The sequence below is a fragment of the Patiria miniata genome, unplaced genomic scaffold, assembly GCF_015706575.1.
Source record: "Patiria miniata isolate m_02_andy unplaced genomic scaffold, ASM1570657v1 HiC_scaffold_17, whole genome shotgun sequence".
Taxonomy (NCBI): domain Eukaryota; kingdom Metazoa; phylum Echinodermata; class Asteroidea; order Valvatida; family Asterinidae; genus Patiria; species Patiria miniata.
In genome coordinates this window covers 4,717,032-4,741,470 of record NW_024037055.1, presented here as the reverse complement: position 1 = coordinate 4,741,470, position 24,439 = coordinate 4,717,032, and the positions used below count along the sequence as shown (strand labels likewise).

The window sequence follows — 24,439 nt, the reverse complement described above, 5'->3', positions numbered from 1 at the left end:
GTAGGCCTACTTTGTGTACATTGAGCTTTGGATCATCCCAAAAATGGTTGGAAAAAAAAGCCACCCAAAATACCAAAAACTGCGCAATCGCATGAAACTCGGATGTGTATGCATACTTCTGTTTCTGAAGGCGGGTGGGGGGGGGGGGGGCGGCAGGAAGCCTTACGAAACTTCGCATTATCTAAAGATTGCTCGTTACGAAACTATTAAAATCGTGATAATATATAACGAGAGTTACAAATTGTTATGTAACACCTCACGTGCCTGTCACATATAATGACTTGGGTTCACAGATTAGTGCTAGGCAGAATATATCTTTTATTGATGGCCCAAATCAAAAAGCAAATTCCTTGGGCGATCATTCCGATTGCACGTTAGCGTTTCCCACTCGGTCACTGTTTGTGTAACTAGGGTGTAACAGTGTTTATTTGGGGTGGCACGGACTCTCAAATGTATATTAATGAGATATCTCGATCGAGGAAGCAGCTGCTCACCACTACAACTTACAACTGGGCTGTGGTGGAACACTTTCTTTCCGTATCCAGGATTCTTTCCACAAGTAAAAGAACAGATTTTGCGAAGCCTAGGGCCTATATATGGACATACTTTCAGTACACTCGTTCCAGACATTTGCTTCGCACGTGCCACATCAGCAATCTACGAAAGTTGTCGCCCCGGATGTGTGTGCCGGGATCGGAACTCTGATCATAGTTTGCAGCCAAACTCATTGTTGCTTTGTTGTGGGCGACCTATTCATTTCATACCCACGGGAAACTATAGGGACCGTGGCAAGTTCGGGTCGTGAGAGCCATAAAGTGACGTGTCACCAAACAAGTGGATGACGTAGGCAAACGCTATTTGATTGCAGGGTTACGCCGCAGCAATTTCCACCACTCTATTGATTTGTGTGATGACCTGGGCCGTACGTCCTGTGGTCAAGTTCACTCAGTGTGCAACTTGCTGTGCGGAATTTGTTTGACTCAACACCATTTTTACCCGAGAACGAGAACACCGTTACGATTGGGTAAGGGTTCACAGTTCGTGCAGGAGTCCATTCGGAGCAATCATTATTTGGTAGCACATTATAATTGTTGCTGCCAACTGTTGAAATTAATTAGCTTTTTCCCAAAGGCGTATACGGTGCCATAGTTTCTATACCCAAGTTTGTAGGACAGTCCCGTGACTACATGTATATAGCGATGGTCGAAGTTCGAGTGCAGTTCGAGCTGAGTTGTTTGATTGGAGTCATCGGACTGGTACTAGCTGCCACCAGTGCACATGGTAAGCTGGATTTGCTATTTATTGTTAATATATAACACCATGTGGTATAACACGCTTGCAAGCCTGGCGGAGCGGGGGCGGGTTGGGGGGGGGGGGGGGACTAAGACTAAGTGCCGCTGCTAGTATAGTGATGGCCTTGGACTACACATTTGCAATTACCCAGAACATGCAGAAAATACCTACCGATTTAACAAGAAAATCTTTGCTCATACTAGTTAAGATATAGGACTGGTAACAAATATACTTTGAAGTTATTCTGCTTGAAATTGCATACCGTACCATTCGGAAGAAAGGGACAGTATTGGTATAGCAAACTGTGCGTGACCGCGGGTATTTTTTACGTGCGTCACGTCAGCACGACTTAGAGACCCGAAACCAAATAATGTGCAATTTTCCCCCTTATTTCTCAAAAATTGTAGTATCTATTTTTGTGTTACTTTAAACGAAAATGAAATTCACAAAAAGCAAACGTCGGAATGACCTTTAAAGATTGGACATGAACTTGTGAATGCCTGTATTTGAAATAAAATGCTTGAAACTAATTAATTATGTGCACAAAACCAAATTACATGTCAATGCAAATAAGTTCCAAAAGAAACTAGTTTTATTACATGAACAAGCCTTCTTGGCCGGAGTTATGCCACCAAAAATCAATCGCCCGAGTTTACAACTGAGCAAAAGTGTCGTTGAAATAAACCTTTTATTTACCTCTTTTTTTATACAGCACTGTCTCCATCTGACCTTACCCACGAGTGTCTCCGGCCGTGCGAATGGCCCGCAAAGCCCCGGACCTGCCGCTACGAGTTCACGCTGGAGTGGTACTACAGCATGTCCAAGGCGTGCTACGATTGTCCGCTCAACCGTACGGACTGCGCACGGCCAGACTGCATCGCGCTGAACGGGGTAGCTAGGTCGGTGGCCGTGGTCAACCGCATGTTTCCCGGACCGAGTATCCAGGTACGTACGCTGGCTTCCGAGAGTTGCAACAGGTAGGGTGAAATGATTGGTGGGGGGGAGGGAAAAATCTCGAAATAGTTCACATCCGTGGAAAACTCGGGAAGTCGGATTGTTCAGTTGCTAAAATTGTTATTCCTCATTCGTAAACACCGTAATTGTTTTCTTTGAAAAGGGAACAGCGGCCAAAAAGATTTTTTTTCTTCAAATTTCAGAGCAAGTCCTATAGTACACTGTGATTGGAGCTTGGTTTTAATTTGTTTTAACATGGTTTTCTGTTCATGATTTTGGTTTTCGACGTTTTTTCAAAAGACACTATTGCATTTAACTTTCTCTCTTTTTTAAAACAAAGTTGTCAGAACCGAAATTGTCTTTCGACAAATTTTCCTAGGAAATTCTCTGAGAACCTTTCAGATAATTTTTATTACCAGGAGACGTAAGTTTTTCTCGGCTACAAGTTTTTTTCTTCTTCTCATATTGCAGATCTGTGAACATGACACCTTGGAAGTGAAAGTCAACAATCACTTGAAAAGTTACTCGGAAGGGACCACGGTGCACTGGCACGGCCCGCACCAGTTCGGCACACCCTACATGGACGGCACGGTCATGACGTCCCAGTGTCCCATCCCAATCGGTGCAAGTTTCACATACAGCTTTCCGGCCGAGACGTACGGCACGCACTGGTGGCACGCCCACGCCGGCATGCAACGCGCGGATGGGGTTTTCGGCGCGCTTGTGGTGCGCCAGCCCACGCAACGCGAGCAGCATGGGTCCCTGTACGACTACGACCTTCCGGAGCACGTGGTGTTACTCCACGACTGGCTGGACCAGGTCACCCTGGTGAAATTCGCGGCCCACCACCACGACAACGGCAGCAACAAGCCCGAGTCGGTGCTGATCAACGGGAAGGGCCGGCGAGTGGCCTTTACAGACCCCGTTACAAATCAAACTTCATTCACAGAGCGCGAGGTTTTCGAAATCCAACAAGGGAAGAGGTACCGGTTCCGGACTATCAGCAACGCCATCACCAACTGCGCTCTCAAAGTCTCCATCGACAACCACACTCTAAACATCATTGCCAGCGACGGTGCTCCCCTAGAACCCACCGAAACCGACTCTTACATCATCTACGGAGGGGAGAGGTTCGACTTTGTTCTGAACGCAGACGCAGCCGTTGGTAATTACTGGATGCGGGTGAAGGGACTCGCGGACTGCAAGTTCGTCCAGGAGCTGGCCGTGGTGCGATACGTTGGGGCGCCTGATGAGGATCCCACCGAGGACGAGGGGATTGACCGTGGCGGTGTCGTCGTCAATCCTTTGAACCAGGAGGCGAGCGAGACGGCCATTGCCATCAGTCAGCTAAATGCAACCGGTAAAATAAAGCATTCTGTCGATCTGAAAAGGTCTCAGTGCACAATATTAAGTCAAGACCGTATGCAGAAATCCTTATAAGTCGTCAAAAGTCATTTTAAGTCACTATAATAAGTCGCCAGATTCGAAACAAAATGTGTCACGCGTAATCCGCTGTTATTTGTGATCTTGCTTATTTTTCCCCTGTCAGTTTGAAATTATGATCTCAGTGCACATGGAGTGATCACGTCCTCAGAAAGTCATCACACAAACAATCACACGTCATCGCATGTCACAGTAAACGCGACATGACAAGCGATGTTGAATTGAACTGTGACAAAAAGTCACAAAAATTGTCACTCTTAGTCTCCTGTTACTTGTGTCCTTGCTTAATTGTGGTGTCTAATAAGCCTCTGCACTAATGACGTCACACTTTGTTTACAAGTGCACTTTTCTATGGAGCCAGTGGGGGCCCACGGTCCACTGAGCACCATAGGAAAGCACACACGTAAACAAAGTGTGACATCATTAGTACAGAGGCTTATTGACTTTTGATTTAACTTGCGATTGAGTTATGGCGGTTATGACCACAAAGTTGAAAATTAAATGAGCAGGATTTCAACCTAGCTGTGACACTAATTAGTCTCAAAATCGCTTTTGTCACTTGTCTTTTTTTCACGACACATAGAACCTGACGACGGAACAAGCGTGGAGCAGGCGGACGTCATCCACTACCTTGGCCTAGACTTCAACAAGGTCAACAACTATCACTTCCACGACCCGGTGTCGTACCCGATCGAGGACATCGCCCGCACGCACCACCTGTACTCGCCGCAGATCAACCATCTGTCCTTCGCGTTCCCTCCGTCACCGCCCTTGACCCAGCACCGAGACATCCCCCGGGAACAGTTCTGCACTCCGGACAGCATGTCGGACATGGACTGCGTACGGGAGTACTGCGAGTGCATCTACACCATCGAGGCAAAGCTTGGGCAGGTATGGAACGCCAGACCTGCCAATTATAGGTGTATTTTCTTATTGGAAATCATAATTAGGCCACGAACCACTCGAGTACAGTTAAACAATGGCTCTAGCATGGAAACCGCTGGTTCTACTTTGTACTTCCATAAAATCGGCCATTTAAATGTGGTTCAATACAGATATCGCGTGTATAGGCTTATAATGTAAAACTAAATCTAAGAGTAAATATAATATACCACACGCTACTGAAGAAATCCCCGGCAAACGATGAACGTGCTAAGCAATTACTGTAATCAGCTTATATCTGCTGGTAATCTAATATTGTCAAGAAATACGTTGCTGTGCTTAATAAAGCTTGGAGCTCATAGCACGTACAGTTTAATTTCATTAAGCTTTTCAGGTGACACAATAGTCTATAGTAGGCCGCTATATTTGGAGTGGTTTAACTCTTATGTGTTTACCCAAGTGTGTGTCCACCATAATCTCAAAAAAGGTTAATGACACCAACGAGTGTACGCGACCTTGCGCCAGAGAATATGACCGTTAATGCTTCCTGCTGTTCTGAAACTGTCCCCGGTTTTAAGGGTGCATACCTGCAAATAAACTCCCATAGACACTAGTGCTAAATGCCCGTACTTCAAAATTCTTTTAAAAATACTCAAAACTCTCACAGGTATTCAAGCTGCACAGAAAAATGATGATCAATGTGTCATCTTTTATTTAATTTTCAATTTATGGTGGGTTGACCATTGACTTTTCGAGATATTTTCACGCAAAGAAGACGACCCCTATTTTCCCCAAAGCGGAAAAGTAGCCATCTTGAAAAACGATCCCTCCACAACATGGCAAAATAGCGCCACTTTCGAGCCCAATAGCATCCAAAATGCTCAGAATTGGAAGCCCCAAGTCCGGGCCAGAGGTTCACTACCATATCTCTTCAATTTCCCAATTTTACGGCGCTCAGAACTCTCTAATATAGAATATTTTGAGGGTATAACTTTTATTCATGAGCTTGGCGGATCGATTTACCGGTGTGTACCCTTAAGGTCAGTGTGAACTTCTTGTTGTTTGAAGGTCGTGGAGCTGGTGATGGTGGACGAAGGAGTGATTTTCGACGCCAGTCACCCCATGCACATACACGGCCACTCCTTCCGGGTGGTGGCACTGGAGAAGCTGGGTACGTCCACCAGCGTGCAAGAGGTCATGGAACTCGACAGAGCAGGTATTGAAAGGATCGAATAAAACGGTCCGTAATACAAGACAAATGCATGTGCATTTTTATTCGCTCGTCCTGATCGCCTTGCCCAAAGATGCTGGCGACCTCTAAAATTCTTCGAGTTCTCATTGGCTACATGTGCGTGCAAACTTCAGGGTAGTATAGGCCCATTATTCGACAAAATGGTTAATTCATCACGTCACTTACGCCTGCGCACTAATAGCAACGTGCGAACCATCTAGGGGCAAGTTCGCGCAAGAACTATTGTTGACCATTGGTTAACCATAGTTTGACTGAAGTTAGCCCGAACTCTGTCTATTTGACGGTGGTTGACTACGCTAGTCGACTATTTGGAACCATCCTACTGGAGTTGGTTGCATCGCTGGTAACCAATGGCCGCGCGCATTCATAACGTGCAGCAGGGAGCCAGGAGCCAGATGTTTGGGATGACATTTTGACCAGCGGTTGACTAGAGACGTTCGCACGCTGCTATTACTTAGTGCGCAGGCGTAAGTTACGTCACAAATCAACCACTAGTCGACTAATGGTCCTTGCCCGAACTTGGCCTATTCTAACGATCGTCAAAACGTCGACGCGAAACTTCTTGGTCCTTCGTTCGTACCCCCGCCCCGTCAAACAGGGCGCTATAGGAAGGGCTAATCTCTTGCACACAATTTGGTGAAGGACACATAGGCGCGTAAAGCATTGTGGGCAGCTTACTGCCTCATCCAATGCACGTACATTCTGTGCGCATGTGTCAAGTGCAGGCGGAAGGGTTGGCCCGTATTATTGTTCAAACAAAATTACATCCAGTGAGGGCTCGAAGAACTGACGTCATGCATCCTGAAGATATATATTAGCTTCTCAGCGCCCTGGGTACAAGCGGATCTAATTAGTCCTGGCTCCCCATTATGCGCACGGCTTTTGTTATGGAACCGTGACCAATTGCCGTCTGGTTCAAAATAGTCGACTAAACTGGCTTTTCCCCCACGTGTTCAAGGATCCCTGGCTAAACAAAAGTCGAAATGATTGTGAACGAAAGTGTTACCCCACCCCACGTTCATCAACGCTCCGTCGTCACTGTTGTAATATTGTGACAGCACTAAACACCAAATTTAGATGGAACAATAATATTGTTTTGAATTTTGGGTTTTCGTCGCTGCTCCTCCCCCCCCCTTCACTCGGCCCCGCGGGGGCGTGGTTATGAATGGTGTCCAAAACTTTGAGACCAGGGTTTTGGCGCTCACAACGAGAACCCTGTCTTGCCTCGCATTCTATAAATCTCATCATGTTCTCTCAATTCAAGGCTGAGACTAACAGTGATTTACTGAAACAAAAGGAGTCAGAGTGAATCTCGTATTAAAAAAATACATATTTATTTGGCTCCTTGTGGCAGGTAATATCACCAGGAAACTCAGCCGAGCTCCCCGGAAGGATACCGTGATTGTTCCCGATGGCGGGTTGACTGCGATCCGCTTCGTGGCCAACAACCCGGGCTGGTGGCTGTTCCACTGTCACCTGGAATTCCATGTGGAGGTATGTGAAGGGATCTAACTGCCTGTACGAGATACTTGTGGTGGACACAATATGAGGGCGCTATTTGATATGAGTAGATACAAAATAGTTTACCCAGACCAAAAAGCGCCAGCCAATCGTCGACCTTAGAAACTGCGACGTCATTTCGAAATGTGGACTAAGCTGTTGATTGCTCAATTCGGATGCCATGTTTTTGTAAAACAACAACGGGTTGCGGTGTTATTATTTGCAGCACATATCGTCAAAGGATCATGATTATTCAGCTAGTTCGATGTTATTCATAAGAAAACAATGACGTCACCATTGCTATCACTCAGTCTTGCATGTACATTAAACATTTGGCTTTCGTCGGGCTCAGACAGTGACCTAGTGGATAGTGGAGTGAACTATGGATCGCAGGATCTGTGGTTCGAGCCAATGCCCGTGTTCATCACATATTTGTGTTGGTTGGGATAGGTTTAGCTGAAGGGAAAACACTTCGAGAACCTAAGTGTGTTCAATCCACACAGAGTGATAAATATTCATGTTAGGATGCCTGAAGTTATTGGTTAGAATACGATGTATGCTACAAAAAAAAATACGCCAACGGGTTACGGAAGACTCGGTAGACGGCGCCTGCTGAATGGTCTGGATGACAAGACGCAGTCTTCTTTTGCATAAAAGGGTGCGTTCGAGAGTGTAATACTCTAGCGACTCCCGAGTGCAGGAAAATGTTGCGTGCGCATTACTCTCGGTGCAGGAGTATACTCCCGGTATGACGGAGAGCATACTCTTGCTAACCTGCGGGTCGTACTCCTGCCGTTCCGGCGCTCAGGAGTATACTAGCGTTAACACGAGTAGCACGCTCGAACCTACCCAAAGTTTGTTACATAGACTACCCGACCCCGGCCCGCGCCCCCGGAATAAAAAAATGTCCTCCTTATTTTTTATTTTTTTATTTTTTCCAACCCTGACGCAAAATACTGACATTTTGATCTGTTTTTCTCCTTGCTCCGTTCAGATCGGCATGTCTCTGTTACTCCGCGTGGGCACGGAAGAAGACCTGCCTCCCAGACCGAAAGACTTCCCTCGCTGCGGTAGCTGGTACCCGCACGGCCTGGAGGAAGACGAAGCCACCCCAGCACCGTGTGGTGGCGCTGTTCATTTGACTCTCGCCAAGGCTGTCGTGATGATGTGCTTAATTTCTTATGTGTTCTTTTTGTAGATTTTGGTTCTTTCTTTGAATTTTTGTAAATATTTGCAGCCAGGTTGTGAAGAGGTTTCGACTAAGGGAATACATATGTGTTCGGGAGGTATTATAACACTCTGTTTAAGACCGGTGGGAGTCTGGATGGGTGCTAATTGCCCGAGGCGAACCACCCGTCCAGACTCCCACCAGTCTTAAAAAGAGTGTTTAATACCGACCGAACACATATTTATTCCCATTCATAAATACCTTTTCGGTCCAAAACCCCCAAATTTTTCGGTCCAAAAATCAAAACAAGTCAAAAACTAGACGCCGCCAACCATTTTGTTCAACAATTTAACTTCATGTTTTATGAAACACCCCTCTGACTATTATATGGAATGCCCTTCCACAACTCGTTACCCATAGATGTCGTTACCTTATAACGACATTGGCGTGCGCGTCGCGCGTACTGCGCGATGTCGCGCAAAACGCAGCTGGGCTGGTGTAGTGTGAATTTCGGACCATGAAATACTGATTCACTATTAGTATTGCGCATACATACGTAAGAAATGTGAACGTTCACCCAATGAAACGTTAAAAGGCACCGGATTTTATGGGAGTCCAAATTTCATGTGACACTGGAAAAGTATTTACCATGTCTTTATCATCCGTTTAAGACCGGCCACGTGACGGGCTCTCGACCAATAGGAATGCGTAAACTGTCTTAGGTATTTATGAATGTATATTAAGAATCGGCATTATTAATTAAGGTTGTTTATATATTTTTTATAAAATTGTTACATATCGCGTGTTATACAGGAACATAGGAAAGTATTTTTTCACTCATGTCGACTATATGACATCAATTTAGAAACTTCAACAAATTATGAAATAAGGACCACAGTTTGCTTTGCAACAAATGCAGAAGTCAAGCTAGAACTTCCAGTGCCTGTGCTTTTATCAATTTTAATAATGTTGACGATATTTAAGTCACTTAATCGGCCAAGTCACGGCGAATTATTGTATGCTGCAAAGTCATAGACTTACTTAAATAATAAACGTTTTGCTGATCACTCAACCCAGGGGCCAACCCAAGGGCGGATCCACAACACGAATTTTTTTGGGGGGTGTCCCCCCAAAAAGTGGGCCAAAAAAATTACGGCGTGGGGTTCGGGGCCCGCTTAAGGGCCCCGAATTTTTTTTGGATTCTAGATGCTCTGTGGTGCGATGTGAGGCAATTTCTGACCACTTTAACCAATGTTTTTTTGAGGAAAAGATGGTGGTGTACTCATTGCCTGCCTTTATTGCGATGTCACATAAAGGGGGCGCCATGGCCCCCTTTGCCCCCCCCCCTGGATCCGCCTTTGGGCCAACCTAGTGTCCTAGTGACTGACTGACCGACTGACTCCCCGACTCCCCGATTGATTGACTTGCTGACTGACTCCCCGACCGACTCGGATTGTTTGTCTGTCTCCCCGACTGACTGACTGCCCGTCCGACTGACTGATTGACCGACTGGCTCCCCGACCGACTAGTGACCGACTGACTGAACGACTCCCCGACTGATTTAAGGATCGACTGACTGATTTAAGGACCGACTGACTGACTCCCCGACTGACTGACCCACCGATTTACATTGACTGACTGACGGATTAAATCCGGTCCAATGTAAATATATCTTTGCACTATAGAAACGCGTCGTGAATAAGGTACGTTTTAATCGTATTGGTTTTTCATTTGTTAGTAAAGTTCACGGATTGATGTGTAGTAATATTCGTTTAACTGGAGTATTATTTAACTTAACAAAATGTCTGAATACTCAAAGAGCTGTTCATGATAACACATTGACTATATTAAAATATAGTCAATGGGTTACGAACAATCTCTTTTATGATGTAGGCCCTATATGTATATATATTTCTATAGCTATTAAAAAAAACTTTGAGGCAAAAATAAAATGTATGTAAAAACCAAGCATAAAACTCTGGATTTCAAAACGTGCAAATAAATCACGTACAGCGTTGCCCTTTTACAAAATCTCACAGAGGTGGAAAACAAATAAATTGAGATTCCACAAAGCATTGTGGGTATCGGTAACAGATTGCCGTGACCAATGCTTGTACGCACATTTGGACGGAAGTCTTGACCCGGGTCAATGGATAAACAAAATGTATCCAATGAGAGCAAAGAAATTAGAGGTCACCACCGGGTTTATTTTGGCGCAATGTTCGTTGTCATTAAAATATCACCCTCATGTCCAGACTAGGATGCGGTAGTGACGGCTTTTATCCATGAAAGATGCACTAAGTGACTAACAACCATGCTCGTTCAATGAGGTTTTTTTTTCCACTTGGTTGGGACTCGAACCCACCACCGCCTATTTACCAGCCGAGCGCAGACGTCTTACCCCTAGACCACCTCGACGATGTACGTCTTTCGTCAAGTTTTCTGTCGCCCCTACTGCCCCCCCCCCGCCTTCGCCAAATCAACGCCCTAAACCCGGATCTGCACGTTCTTATCGAACTGTTACCTCTGTCCAATAGTTTCCTGGCTGTACCTGAGATTGGCTTTTACATAATAAATATACCAAATTTCATAGCTGACCTCAACTTCCTTTGACAACCGCAAATAAAAGGAAGTGCCCGCTCGGCTAAGGTGTCCCAAATCAAAGGTATACATTTCAATCGAATCAAATCCTTCCGCGTTCGTAGAATGGACATTCTGGCTTATCCTATGGTTCAGTTTTTCGGGGGTGGGGTGTTAAACTTGATATTTTGAGAGGTGGAATGGACCGATGGAGGCCATTTTGCAGAGGCATACAGTTTTGCCAAAACTCAGTACCTCAGTTTTAAGGAATGAAAGCCTTGATATTCGAACCCGCCAAAAGATTTACAAGGAATTAGAATCCAGCATGTTTTTCCCACCGAGTGTACACACTCATTCTAAGTCAAGATGTTGCCAGTTACGATCGAAATCGCGTTAGGCCTAATCATCACAGCTTGCTGGTTCTGACATTTTGGATGGAGTGGGGGAACCCCCTTTTTGTTCCTGCTTTGTGTTTTCACGGCAAGAAAACCCTACCGCTATTGTCAACGCGCCTGTTTACGAATAACCAAGGCAACGGTTATACCTTCTCAGTTTCTCACACCTGAGGCAAACTCGTAGTCATTATTCAGTCTTTGAAATATATCGGGCCACATTGCCTATTGTGGTAATACCGTCATTCAATAGATTCAATAGCTCCGTGATTCAATGACAGTGCTATTCAATATTATGTACATAGTTTTTTTTTATCGACAAACAGGTACTGGACAAAAAAAAGAGTCGGGGATCAGGAACTGAGGAAGTGGGAAGGTACAAGGTACGCATTGTAGGTCACGTAGGCCAAAGTGGCAGGAATAACCGCCAGGATTTTATTTGTAAGCACCCATCAAATCCCGCTGTTTTGACGTAAATTTAATGCCTCGGATTGGGTAAGTGCAATTTTATTTTCCTCAGATTTCCAATCACAAGTTGGATTTATAGTTTGTTGACTTCAGTGTGGCTTTGCCGGTTTGGCTTTTGCCAATTAAATTGATATTGATACTCGAACTCTCTCGAACGACAAACCAGATGCGGTTTATACTGCATTAGCAGGTGGGTTAAAATGATTACAAGCGATCTACAACTATACAGAAGACTTGTCGTACGTTAGGATGTGATTGTGATGATGTTGATGATTTTGATGGATGGTGCAGACTGAGGGGGTGGTTGTGATGGTAACGTCACTTTTTGGCGACGTGCTCTTTCTCAGGTTTACTGACTGCAAACTGCTCCAACGCAAGGCACTATGGCTGTACTGAGTTCGGTCATCCTCGTCATAGCTACGTGTTTGATGAGGTCATGGATGGCGGAGGCAGGTAGGCCTAGGGCCGATGTACATCATCAGTGGAGAAAAACATGAGTAGGAGGTCCACGGCACAAAACCCTCACAAGTCCTCACACAAAAATCCTCACAAGTCACTCACAAGTCAACAAGTAGGAGCGGCGATTTCTTGTCAACATCGGGGGAGGGGGAAGGGAAGGGGACCAGCACCTTGAGAAATTCGACATTTCCCGCATTTCTCGCAACATTGACCCTTTTGTTGCATTGAGCTTTTGCACGTCTTGCGGAAAATACAGTGCGAATTTGTATAGCCTACATACGCACTTGGATACATTATTGGGAGGGCTGTCAATTGGCGTCCCCCATTTATCCAAAGAAATATTAGGGCATGTCCCCGTAAACCCACCTCTCCCATGGACATAGCCGCCCGTGTAACCAAGTTTGGTCGCTATAATTTGAGCTGTTCCGCACAGGCGTTCCTTTATCATTGTTCAACCCCTTGTGACCTTACATCTGAATCAACTCGCGATTGACTTTATGATTGACTTGCGATCAGCTTGTGATTGATCTGCGATTGACTTGTGATTAATTTTCGATTGACTCGTGATCAATTTGCGATGTACTTGTGATCGACTTGCAATTGACCGTTGATTGACTTGCGATTGACTTGTAATGGATTCGATTGACTTGTGATTGACTTATGATTGACTTGTGATTGACTCGTGTAATGATGTAAGTTTTACACCACAGGTTTTGCAATTCTTGGTCAGGTTGTTTTACCAATCGATCTTTATACTGGGGGAACGATAAAAGGTTGGGTATATAAGGCTAATAAAATATGTAGCATTGGCATTTCGCACTCACAACCCTAAAGGTTCAGAAACATAATTAGTATAATTATGTAACAATAATTAGTAACAATATGCATTGCTCTACATGGTAAAAATTAGGCTAAAAGTTATTGTGGATCATGGAAACAACCCGGTGGTACTGGTATATACCACGTGCAGCTCGCGCGCAAGTCGCACGCGCCCTCAAGCATCCTTCGACCAATAGCCTTGCCAAAAATGCGCGTGCGACAAAAAAAGCACCGGCAACATGCGCGTGAAAGTAGGTCGCACAAGCGCACTCAAGCTTCCTTCGACCAATTAGGGTGGCCCAAAAAAATGTGCGTCCCACTAAAAACACCTGCAACATGCGCGTGAGCGCAGGCCGTTCGACCAATAGGGTTGCCAGAAATTCGCGCTACTTAATAAGCGTGTGACGAGTGCGTGGCTCCGCAGCCGCCTAGCTTAGTAATGGCATTTAATTCTGTTCGCCCGATTTTTCAACAATTTCACTCGAGTTTGATTTGTTTGTCGTCTTATTATAGTCACGTGCTTCGGCATGTCGACGTGCGAAAATGGAGGTACTTGTGACGCACCCGATTACTGTCTTTGTCCTCGAGGCTACTATTCTCCACGATGTGAAGGTACTAAGGAAATCCAAGTCTTATAGTAATAATAATATAATACCGGCTTCTTATATAACGCACGTATCTACAAACTGTTAGGTACTGTTAGGGGGGGGGGGGTTCTGCCTCAGATCTCGGCTTACAATTTTTTTTGGGGGGGGAGCACTTCTTAGTCAAACATTGCCATTTCCTATTATTTCAACTTACACCAGCTGCATTGTACAATCTCACAATCTCACTAGGCATGATTTTTTGTTTATTTAATTAATTCATTAATTAAGTTCTTTATTTTTTTTGCGTAAAAACATGCGCCAGTCATCAGCTGAAAAACCTCCCCCAGCATATTAAGCCTCGAACAAAAAGTCAGATTCCACGCAGTACTCTGGCCCATGTAAAACATCGTGAGCGATTTGTTTTAAAGTTTTGTTCATAATATTTTGTCTGGTCTCTCTTCTTTTCGAACAGAGTGTCGGCCGATTGACCACTGCCTACAGGTCTTCTGTAACAGTTACTATGACGCTCAGTGCGATCAATGCGATGGTGACTTTGGCTCGGTGTTCGGGAGTGCCTACAAAAAGACCGGCGACCAAAGACGATGCATTAGTTAGATTCTTTATTTTCTTGAGAGAATTTGTTAGAGCTCTTCTTATGACCGACATTCATGAAAGTAGTTTGCAAGCTCATAAAAGCTCGGCGCGGAAAAAAATAATAGGCGGCGATGATGCAACAACATTTAGGGAGGGGATTCAGGCCCGCCCCTTTCATTGTTATTTTGTTGTTGTTGTAACTCTTGAGGGCTCACTTATTTTGCGTGAAGATTTTTAGACTGGTTCTTTTTAACTGGAATGTATGTGCACTGGATATTATCTTATTGAGTCAGGACTTTTGACAATACTGCGGCACGCGCACGTGTACGTACGCAGGATCGTGCATCGGAGCGGGACTTTTGAAGTTGTGGTCATTTGTCAAGCTTCATTTACGGTATAAAATAGACAGAAACAGAAGTCAAATAACAGGAAAAATGTAATCGTATCTAACCTCGGCGATCGTGTAGTGTAGGGCCCCTGTCTAGTTTCGACAAATGAGAGTAAAGGCAAGGGTTTTTTTTTTGCTAAAAAATGGGCGATCGTCACGATCATGTGATCGTTTATCATGTGTACGGGCGGGCCCGGTTCCTATAGTATAACTATAAGTATAAGGGAACAAAATCCACTTTTCTATTATTTGACCTACCAAACTAGTTGATGACATTAAGAACAGACAGGTATGTCATAGATAAAAGGCAGGGTTTTGAATTTTTGAGGGAAATTTTGGGGTAAAATGACGATGACAATGATAGAACGCGACACGAAAATAAAGATGGCTATCAGAAATTAGAAATTACGGTTTTCCTACGGTTGGTGCCATGCTGTGCGAGTCAGTGCGCCATGCGCATTCATGATACGTGCAGTGATCGCCATCTTTATTTTCACGTTGCGTTGTGTCGTCAAAGTAATTTTACATCCAAATTTCCTTGATCAATCAAGGGCTGTTTCATGCCGCAGCCAAACAGAGAATGTTTAAGACAAGTTTCCTGTCCTTTCGCTGCGCCGTGCTGCAAGATTAATTAATGACGTAAGACTCATTTTTCTCTTTGGGCATTGAGTGTTTAAGTTTGCTGGAAGTGTTATGGGTAATCCTTACTTTTAGGACCCCGTTCCTATATAAGGTTAAAAAGACTCACCAAAAGAGCTGACTAAATGACACTCAAAAGTGACATTCTGATATTTATTGTCACATATCTGAACATTATGACATCTTCATGAATGTCAGCGGGTTTAACTTTGTGGAAAAAGGCTGGCGGGGTTTTGATTTTAGAGGGAAATTAAGGGAGAAAGATGACGATGACGAACAGAAACTGACTCAAAAACCAAGATGGCAAACTGCACAAAAGGGTAGGAAAGTCACATTTTCTTTGAAAGTGCTTTCAAAATTACAACTAACATGAATTTATCTGAAGAAAAAAGACTGCTTTAGCCTGCAAAAGTCACTTTGGTAGTGGACAGTCATCTGCAAAAGTCAGTTTTGAACAGAACTCGTAAAAATTAGAGGTGTCCTAAAGATAAGGATTACCGTGTTATGCATCAATTTCATTATTATTAATCATTTCTGGTAATGAAACCAATGATTCCTCAAAAGCACCCTAGGGACTGTAGCTCGCAAGCCTGAAGAAACCTGTAGAGAGAAGACAATGAGAAGAAGTTACAGTTTTAGAGGTGGGAGGAAAACCCCAGAAGAATATTCTGGGGAAAACCCACGGAATCAGGCAGGCCGGACTGAAAACCCAATCCACATATTCGCCCAGGTGGGATTTGAACCTGGGTCACAGCGGTGGAAGGCGAGGAAAGTACCGCTACGCCAACCTGACTCCAACCTGACTAGTCCATGGCCCCAACTAAAGTGGGGACCGATGGTTTAATTTAAGTACCATAATTAACATTATTTGGCATGGCCTAGTGTTATTAATATTAATATTATTCATAATGTTTTATAGAACAGTGTTCCTGGAGAGCCGACAGCAATGCGTGTTTCCCAGGCTCCTGCACAGACGCCCAGTGCACATGCAGCAGTGGATTCTCTGGAGCCGACTGCAGAACAAGTTAGTTGATAGGCTACAAATGTATTTCCCATATAAGAAATTGTGTGAATGAAAATTTATTCCAAGAAATGTTTGCATTTTTCTGATGCCTCTTTATCATGGCTAAACAACATTTCTAGCTTTCCTTGTTTGTCCTAAGACAATAGCTACAACAGGCATGCAACTTTTTCTCGGATCAGCTGATTCCCTCTTTTTTGTCGTCCATATGTTTGCCATTAAAAATAGAAAATTTACAAAGTCTTGGAAAGTTTTGAATTTCCTCTTGTTTTTGTGACTTCACATTTTCATGCCTGTAGTAAGATTTAAGGTGTGCCTGGTAAGACTACTCTAACTCTTTTTGTTAATTTTATGCGTGTGGTCAATATGACGCCGTTTTAATAAACCAAGTCAATTTTTGAGTAACACAACATTTTGCCTACATTTCTCTGTCCAGTGGATGAGGCACAGGCCCCTGTTTTATCGGAGCTCCGCGCAACGCTTCTCATGGGAACCACCACCCTGGAATTGGAAGGTGTCGGCAACGATACCGCCACCCTCTACACCGGCGTACGCAACTCCACCGACATCCGAATCCACTGGAAGAGTTCCTACCAGCCCACGGGACTTCCAAACCCGAGCGCGGTGGACGGAACCGGACAGCCCGTGTATCCTTACATCGCTGATGTCAACCTAGGCATCGTATCGGCCAGAGTCACAGCATTGGTACACTGTGAGTTGTTCCAAAATTAGTTCCTGTACCGCCCCAAAATTGCCTGGTACTCCCTGTACCTTTCAAGCTGCCAAGCAATGTATGGTTTTGTGGGAAAGATTTCCATATAAGAAGTTCACTAATTTTCCTCTGTATTGACTAACAAGCCTCCAGATAGCAATTTCATGTCATCAAAGTCAATTTGAGCAGTGAGAAAATACAAGCAAATTCTTAGAAAACACTTAGAATTTTTCAGTCCATTCTCATAGGGTTTGTACACAGGGTGTTGAGTGAACTTCTTATATGGAAATCTTTCCGTTTTGTGGATTCATCACGGAATGTTATAAAATCGATACAATGTAATACATTTTGCAATGCCTGAATAAATTCCCGTCTTCTGATTGGTGGGTCGTTGATTATTCGTACCAACGCACGGCGCGGCCACAGGGCAAAAATAGAAGTTCCATTGCACGGTCACACTTTCGGCAGCTCTGACGAATCAGATGACGAGGATTTATTTAGGTATTATATACAACCAATAATGAATGTTTCACATTCCTGCAATGGAGAGATAATGTCACAAGGTGACAGATGAAACGTTTCACGCCACTCTGTTATTGATTTGTTTTTCATCTTTGCCTGTTTTTAGTTGCCCAGGGTGGAACCTACGCTCTTGGTTCCGAAGACTGTCCTGCGGCCGGATCGCAAGATAACCCTGCAACCACCTTGGTCATCTGTGAATACACATTCAGTATTGACTACAGCGTTTGGACCCCTGCTAATGGAGATACGTGAGTCTTCATTCTGTAATATATATATGCTTTTCTAGTGCAGAAACACTAGTTTATAGTATAATTTTCCCATGAGCGTGAGTGGAACACGGAACAATGCAGTGCGTTCCTGTGCCCCATTTGCCATTTCTAATTTTTGATGAACTTGTGAGGACGTGTGAGGACTTGTGAGGACTTGTGAGGGCTTAGAAGGACTTGTGAGGACTTGTGTGAACTTGTGAGGACTTGTGAGGACGTGTGAGGACTTGTGAGGGCTTAGAAGGACTTGTGAGGACTTGTGAGGACGTGTGAGGACTTGTGAGGACTTGTGAGGGCTTAGAAGGACTTGTGAGGACTTGTGAGGACGTGTGAGGACTTGTGAGGACTTGTGAGGACATGTAAGGACTTGTGAGGACTTGTTAGGACATGTGTGGACTTTTGAGGACTTGTGAGGACGTGTAAGGACTTGTGAGGACTTGTGAGGACGTGTGATGTATCTGAGAGGACTTGGTAGGACTTGAGACTCAATTACATTGCTTTTGATGGATGTCTGTCTACTTTAAGTTAATGGAAAATAGTTTGAAAAATTTAAAGTTGGAAGTCTGTGTGTTTTGACTGTTACAGTTTGATCTGTTTTTATCGATTTTCAAATGAATTTTTAAATAATTTCCGTTGCAGATTAAGGTACGAAGTAGACACGACGAACGGTGGAAACATGCAACTCTACGACAGAGACAACTCCGATACCATCCTCACTCGGTACTACCTGGGCCAGACGGTCTCCGCCTCGGCCAATTTCACCTTTGACCTTGACAGCCCGTACCACTGCCTTAATATCAGTGCCGGGTGTCGAAGCACCATGCTGTATGCTGGGGAGGATGTCACCACAGAGGTTAGATTGGAAAGAAATTGAAACGTCAAACCCATTATTAAACCATTATGAACTGTATTACATTGGAATATGTCACGTTTATTTACCGATAAATCCTTAAAATCTTTTGAGTGCTTGGGTGGTTTCGGGCACTACAGGGAGTAAAGGGTTGGGCGGTGTTTGGCGGTTTAGTGACTAATGGGTAATACAAATCTATATTAGGCCAAAAAAGTCCTTCGGCAGGCCCCAATTTTTTTTTCCGCAAAAGATTCCATCAGGATCGAAAGAGAGCAGCCCCTCTGTATATATGCATATTTCATAGATGCCTAAAACTTCTGAGATTGAGGTATATAACTTATAAGAAATGAAGGTATATAAATCACCAATGCGCGGCAGCAGATTCGTGACCTCTAGTCAGTTGATCTGAGTTCGAATCTCAGTGCGCCATTTTTTTTGCTCACCACATTTTATCCTTAAAATAACATAAGTGAAGAAGGAAAATTTCTCACAACAAGAAAGGCTTATGCTGGGTTTGCGTTATCGACAACAAGGCACTAGATAATCATGTAATGGACCGATTAGAAGATGAAAAAATCGTCCCATCAGCTTGGGAAAAAGGAAATTCGCCAATGCCATGGCAATACATGAATTCTTTTTCAAGACGTGAATGATTTTAACAGATTGCTTTGCACATTGGCTTTGGGTGTGTGTGTTGTAGCTGTATGGCACTTGTTGGAACTTTTTCAGTAAATTCTTTGGCTTATTTGTTGTCAAGGCGGATATAACGATCACCTGGCAGGGCTGGGCTGATGACCTGTCCGGCATCGGCGAGTACGACCTGCAAGTACGTCAGCTGTCTGGTCACCACGGCGACGAGATGACGGAAACCTTTGATAGTCCCGCAGTCTACACTGGCACTGCCGTTTCGGGGCACACAGTCACGTTACCTCACACTGGTAGGTTTGCGTTGTCAAAGATTCGTTGCAAGACTTAAAACTCGGAGTTGTCAAATTATCATTGGTTTCTGATGATATTCCTTGAACCCCCCCCAGGTGTGTACTCCATCGTACTATCCGTCTATGACAAGGCAGGCAATGCCCAACTCACCAGACGCTTCGTGTTCTTCGACGACGACCCCGATGACGTCACCATTCAGAGCCACGCCGTTTTACGCGTTCTGTCAGCAAATGCAGACACAGACTACATGTGGATAACGGATCTGGGCCCAGCTAGCGGGTCAACCTCGGTGATTCTGGACTGGCGGAACCGTTTTGCCAACACCCATCACCACAGCCAGGGCTTGCTGAAACCCATCGGCTTGTACGCTAGTGGCGATATTGAAAGCGGTGAGTGTGTTGGGGTAGTGCATCATCTGTTGAGGGTGGCACAGCGTGGCTTTCTCATCAAAGCCAGGGGAAAGTTCTCTCCAGCACCGTTGGCAAACTAGTAGCTATTCGTGGCGTACCTCAAACCTGCGCTGTATTAGTGCATACGATTTCTTAGTGAACCATGGTCTAAATGAGTCTATTATATGTGAACTGATTTGGCGATTAAAAATGCAAAAAAGACTGCGTCTTGACCTGGACATTCTGACCATTCAGCGGGCGCTTTCTAAGTCTCGTCATGGATATCTATAAATAAAACCTAGACACGGCATCTATTATTCATTTTTTAGGCTGTGAACTGGGCAAAAATGTCTGCGGTCACGCACTCTGCAACGATATGTTACGCGATATGCCAAGCAATAATAATACGGTCTTTTCAGAACCACACTTCTTCCAAGAAGAGATTTCTGTCATGGTGACATGGTGTTACCCGGAATTTTTTTATTTTATTTCATTTCATCCGCCATGCAAAGCTTCCAGTCATATATTTCAAATTTGTAATTAAGCTATAGAATAATTTGGAATAATTTAGTTCGGCGGAACTCAGGAACTTCAGTCTGAAACGGTTTTACAAGTCCAGGATATTCAACTGGACTGGTCGAACAATTTTGGACTTGTGTGCATTCAATAAGGGTGAGTTGAACCATGGTTGACCATAGTTCGTCATCGTATGTGCTCTAGGTTTGTGCACTTGAATCAAAGTGATAGCATTTACATATATTAGTGGAAATTTTCATTTTCATTTCTCAGACTACGACCAGAATTTTGGTCGGCGTGGCCGCGCTGCAGTCCCCAACGCCCTCGGAGTGACAGAATTCCGCGTCTTACACGCCATCGACCACAGCGGCGGCCAAACCATCCTCAACGCAAGCAGCGACGGCTCGCACAACTGGAGCAATGAAAGCACCAACACACAGGCGACCTTTGACCTGACCCTGGTGGACGGCGATTCCATTCGGTTCTGGGTGGAGGCTAGCGACATCGCGGGCCACTCTGTGAAGGACGGTGTGTTGACTCACGTCGATTCCTCCCCACCGGTTATTGATGACGGCGACGGGAATTTAGCCGTTCCCAGTTCTGCTGATCTGGATAATGTTGGGTAAGGGTGTGTTTAATCAGCAAATATGCTCACATATCATTGCATAGACCAGTTTAAACCCTGATCCAGTCAATGTCGTTGTTCAACTTTGAAAGATTAATTTTTGTTTTTGTTATAGGATTGCCTTTAAGACTTATGACATCCACAGTGGCATCCGAACCATTGAGTGGCGGATATTCACCAACGAGTCCGGTACAGAAGTGGAGCTGGCGCGGCAAACACTGCCCCCTGTGAAAATTGACCCGGTAAGTACGCCAAGACTCCTACACCGACCAACGTGACCCGGCCTACATCCGGGAACCAGAAAGTCAGTGTCATTGTAATAATAATAATACCGGAGTCTTATATAGCGCACGTATCTTCCAACAGTTAGGTCCTTAAGGCGCTGGTAATTATGTCTGTTCAATGTTATGTCCATCATCTAGTAACGGTCAAGGAGATTACAGACTACCAATTTTGGATCATTTTTTCTGAATCGTTCATTAGATATGATGGTTAAATGGCTCAGTTACAGACATTACACTCCCTTGAATTGCCCTATAACAAAGTGGTAAAATTGCCCGAGTTTGCAATATAAATCAAGGGAAATCACTGTAAAATGATGTAAACTAAAGTTACATTCATGATATTTTTTTCTGTCTGTCTTAGGCCACAGAGGACTGTGATCCAGCCAGCTGTATGTGTATCCCAATCGGTGATTGTTACGCCGTGTATTATGGCTTCAATCCAGCTGTACACATTGGGCCTCACACCTCGGATTATTTCGTCGGGTTGACTGTCACGAACCACGCTAGACTGGTAGCTACTACGACAATCAAGGTCGGTCTTTAACCCCTTAAGGACGGGGTGTAATGGGGACATTCCTCCACACATAGAGCAAGTGGCCCGCATGACTGCACAGCCTTTGTGTGGTAGCGGGACTGCACAAAAGCAGCAGCTGTGGAACTACCCACTAGCCGTGTGCCACGGCATACCACAGCTGGCAACTGCATTCCAATGAGGATTAGCGGCCGCGGCCATGACCGCTTCCCGTATGCATGGGGTTAACACAGAAATACTTTAAAGACTGAGATTGAGTGAATCCAATTTTTTTGAATGGATTTTAATTCAATCCAGGAGTCGCACAATTCCATTCTGAAAGAACTCTGAATTTTCTCATCAAATAAGCTGTGGGAAAAACTCCATCATGTAATGAACTGGGAAAAAATGTTGCAACCTGACGCCACTTTTTTCTTCATATATCATCTCAATGAAGGTCAGTCATTGCAAAAATGATGATAAGACACGAATCTGGGACTGAGAAACATTTCCAATTTTGTTAGGAAATACTTCGACAATTTTCTTGACTCTCCATAGACTTTGCACACAACCGCTGAAGTGGCGTCAGGTTGCAACATTTTTTCCATCAACTGCATTTTTGGTTGAAGGTACTTGTGCTAGGAATCAAGCCTAGCATTTCCAGTGGTTTAATTTTTTAGGGCCAAAAATGTGTTAAAGAAATCCCTATGTGGGATAGTAACACAAAAACTTGAACTTTTTAAGGTAAAGTCATGTGCGCCTTTAAGATTTTCAGTACAGGTCTTTCCAATATAATCTTTTCATGGCTAATGCATGTTAGAGCCAAAAGTACACATTCCAGTCGAACGTGCACCTTTAAGCAGAAATGGTCAGTGTAAATAAACCTGGCATTTTACTTGGCCCTTCTCCAGGTCACCGTGGACTCTTCGCCCCCTGAAGCAGGCCTGGTGCATGATGGGATACGCGGGTCCAACGAAGTGGACTACCAGGAGTTCAACGAACTCTCGGCTTACTGGGACGGCTTCTCGGACAAAGAGAGCGGGGTGGCTTTCTATCGGTATCTGTTTGACGAATTGTGCTGGGACGACCCAGCAATGATGGACCTAGTGCAGGACAATGTAAGTTTGATATGCATTGGTGTAAAGAAAATGTGACAACGGACCGATTTTATTTTGTAAAGTGAATATCCCTAGGTGCCTAACTCACCCTTTCCTTAAGTTTACAGAATAAAGAAAAAGGAAAAGACAAATAGTTCGGAAACGGTGATGGCTCATTGCTGATGGTTTTTTGTATGTGTGGGTGCACAGGGAAAGATATTTTCTGCAAAATAAACAATCTCTCTACATTAAACTGCCAAACATGCACTGCAGTATTACCGTAAGTATTCGTCAAGGAAGAAAGAGGTTGTAAAACGATGTCTTGTAGGTGCATGGGTTAAACACATTTCATTGATGTGTATGTATGACATCGTTTGCCTTAAAAGGGTATATTAGAAATAAAATACGTAATTTGAAATTTCGTAACTTGAAGATGACACAAACCACCGCAACCCACGCCAGCTGGACGGCCCCCTCCCCCGGCCGGTACTACGTCACCGTCGTTGCTTACAACACCGCCCAGGAATCCTCGGACCCCGTCTGTTCCGACGGTGTCGTGATCGACACCAGCCCACCAGAGTTGACGCAGATTGCCATCAGCTATGCCCGGATGTGGCCTGGTCTGGCCAAGGATGCTGAGGGTCCGGTGTGGTTCATCAACGAGCATCGTAGGAAGATGGAGCTGATTAATGCGTCCAGTGACTGCAGGTATATAGGGTGAACACATTTTCATCGTGACTTTAGAGGTTTCTCAAAATCTTGCTTTGCCTCCAGTTTTAGCTTAAAATCTTTCCTCAGGATTTTTTTGAAGCCTTTTACATGTGTGTCCAAACCAAATGGACATCAATTGCAGAATACCTTGCCAACTATACATGCACATCAGCCTCGTAGCTGGCTGCGAGCTTCCCCATCAAGCCTGGTTCTGGACCCGCAGAGACACTCTGGGATACAAGGGTTGGACTTTAAACTTTGTTTTGAACAGCCCCATTCATTTTACAAGGCTTTGGAGGATTCTTTTTCAAGGGAAATGTAAAGTCCAAAAAAAACCACTCTGACTTTGAATCGGTGCCACTCTTGGTACAGGTGCCTTAGACTTTTCAGAACAGCCCCATTTATTTTGTACACTGCTGATTTGATTCAATGATTCCATGTAATTTTGACTTGCAAAATCATAAACATGAGTTACACCACGAGTTAAATACTGTAGGTCAGTTCTTTCTTCACACAAGTGCAAAGAGAATTTGGTGTTACAACATATTCATAGGGAAGTTTGTAGTAGAAATTTGTTA

General features: G+C 44.3%; 2 protein-coding genes across 2 annotated transcripts in view; both read left to right on the top strand.

Annotated features, from left to right (window-relative positions):
- Positions 1-351: 351 nt before the first annotated feature.
- LOC119723567 (laccase-5-like) lies at positions 352-8,634 on the top strand. The gene is made up of 7 exons (XM_038194287.1): positions 352-1,281; positions 2,006-2,238; positions 2,719-3,607; positions 4,274-4,581; positions 5,641-5,788; positions 7,179-7,318; positions 8,319-8,634. The coding sequence occupies exons 1-7, from the start codon at positions 1,188-1,190 to the stop codon at positions 8,520-8,522; spliced, it is 2,016 nt and encodes a 671-aa protein (XP_038050215.1). The 5' UTR covers positions 352-1,187; the 3' UTR covers positions 8,523-8,634.
- A 3,681-nt stretch (positions 8,635-12,315) lies between these two features.
- LOC119723990 overlaps positions 12,316-24,439 on the top strand; it is a 46,363-nt gene continuing 34,239 nt past the window's right edge. Inside the window, exons 1-14 of the mRNA XM_038194912.1 lie at positions 12,316-12,385; positions 13,724-13,822; positions 14,270-14,407; positions 16,338-16,442; positions 16,876-17,151; positions 17,780-17,921; positions 18,579-18,792; positions 19,547-19,727; positions 19,824-20,117; positions 20,907-21,255; positions 21,374-21,500; positions 21,904-22,074; positions 22,965-23,171; positions 23,584-23,858. Of these exons, the coding sequence (XP_038050840.1) occupies positions 12,316-12,385; positions 13,724-13,822; positions 14,270-14,407; positions 16,338-16,442; positions 16,876-17,151; positions 17,780-17,921; positions 18,579-18,792; positions 19,547-19,727; positions 19,824-20,117; positions 20,907-21,255; positions 21,374-21,500; positions 21,904-22,074; positions 22,965-23,171; positions 23,584-23,858 (2,648 nt within the window). The remainder of the gene's footprint in view (positions 12,386-13,723; positions 13,823-14,269; positions 14,408-16,337; positions 16,443-16,875; positions 17,152-17,779; positions 17,922-18,578; positions 18,793-19,546; positions 19,728-19,823; positions 20,118-20,906; positions 21,256-21,373; positions 21,501-21,903; positions 22,075-22,964; positions 23,172-23,583; positions 23,859-24,439) is intronic.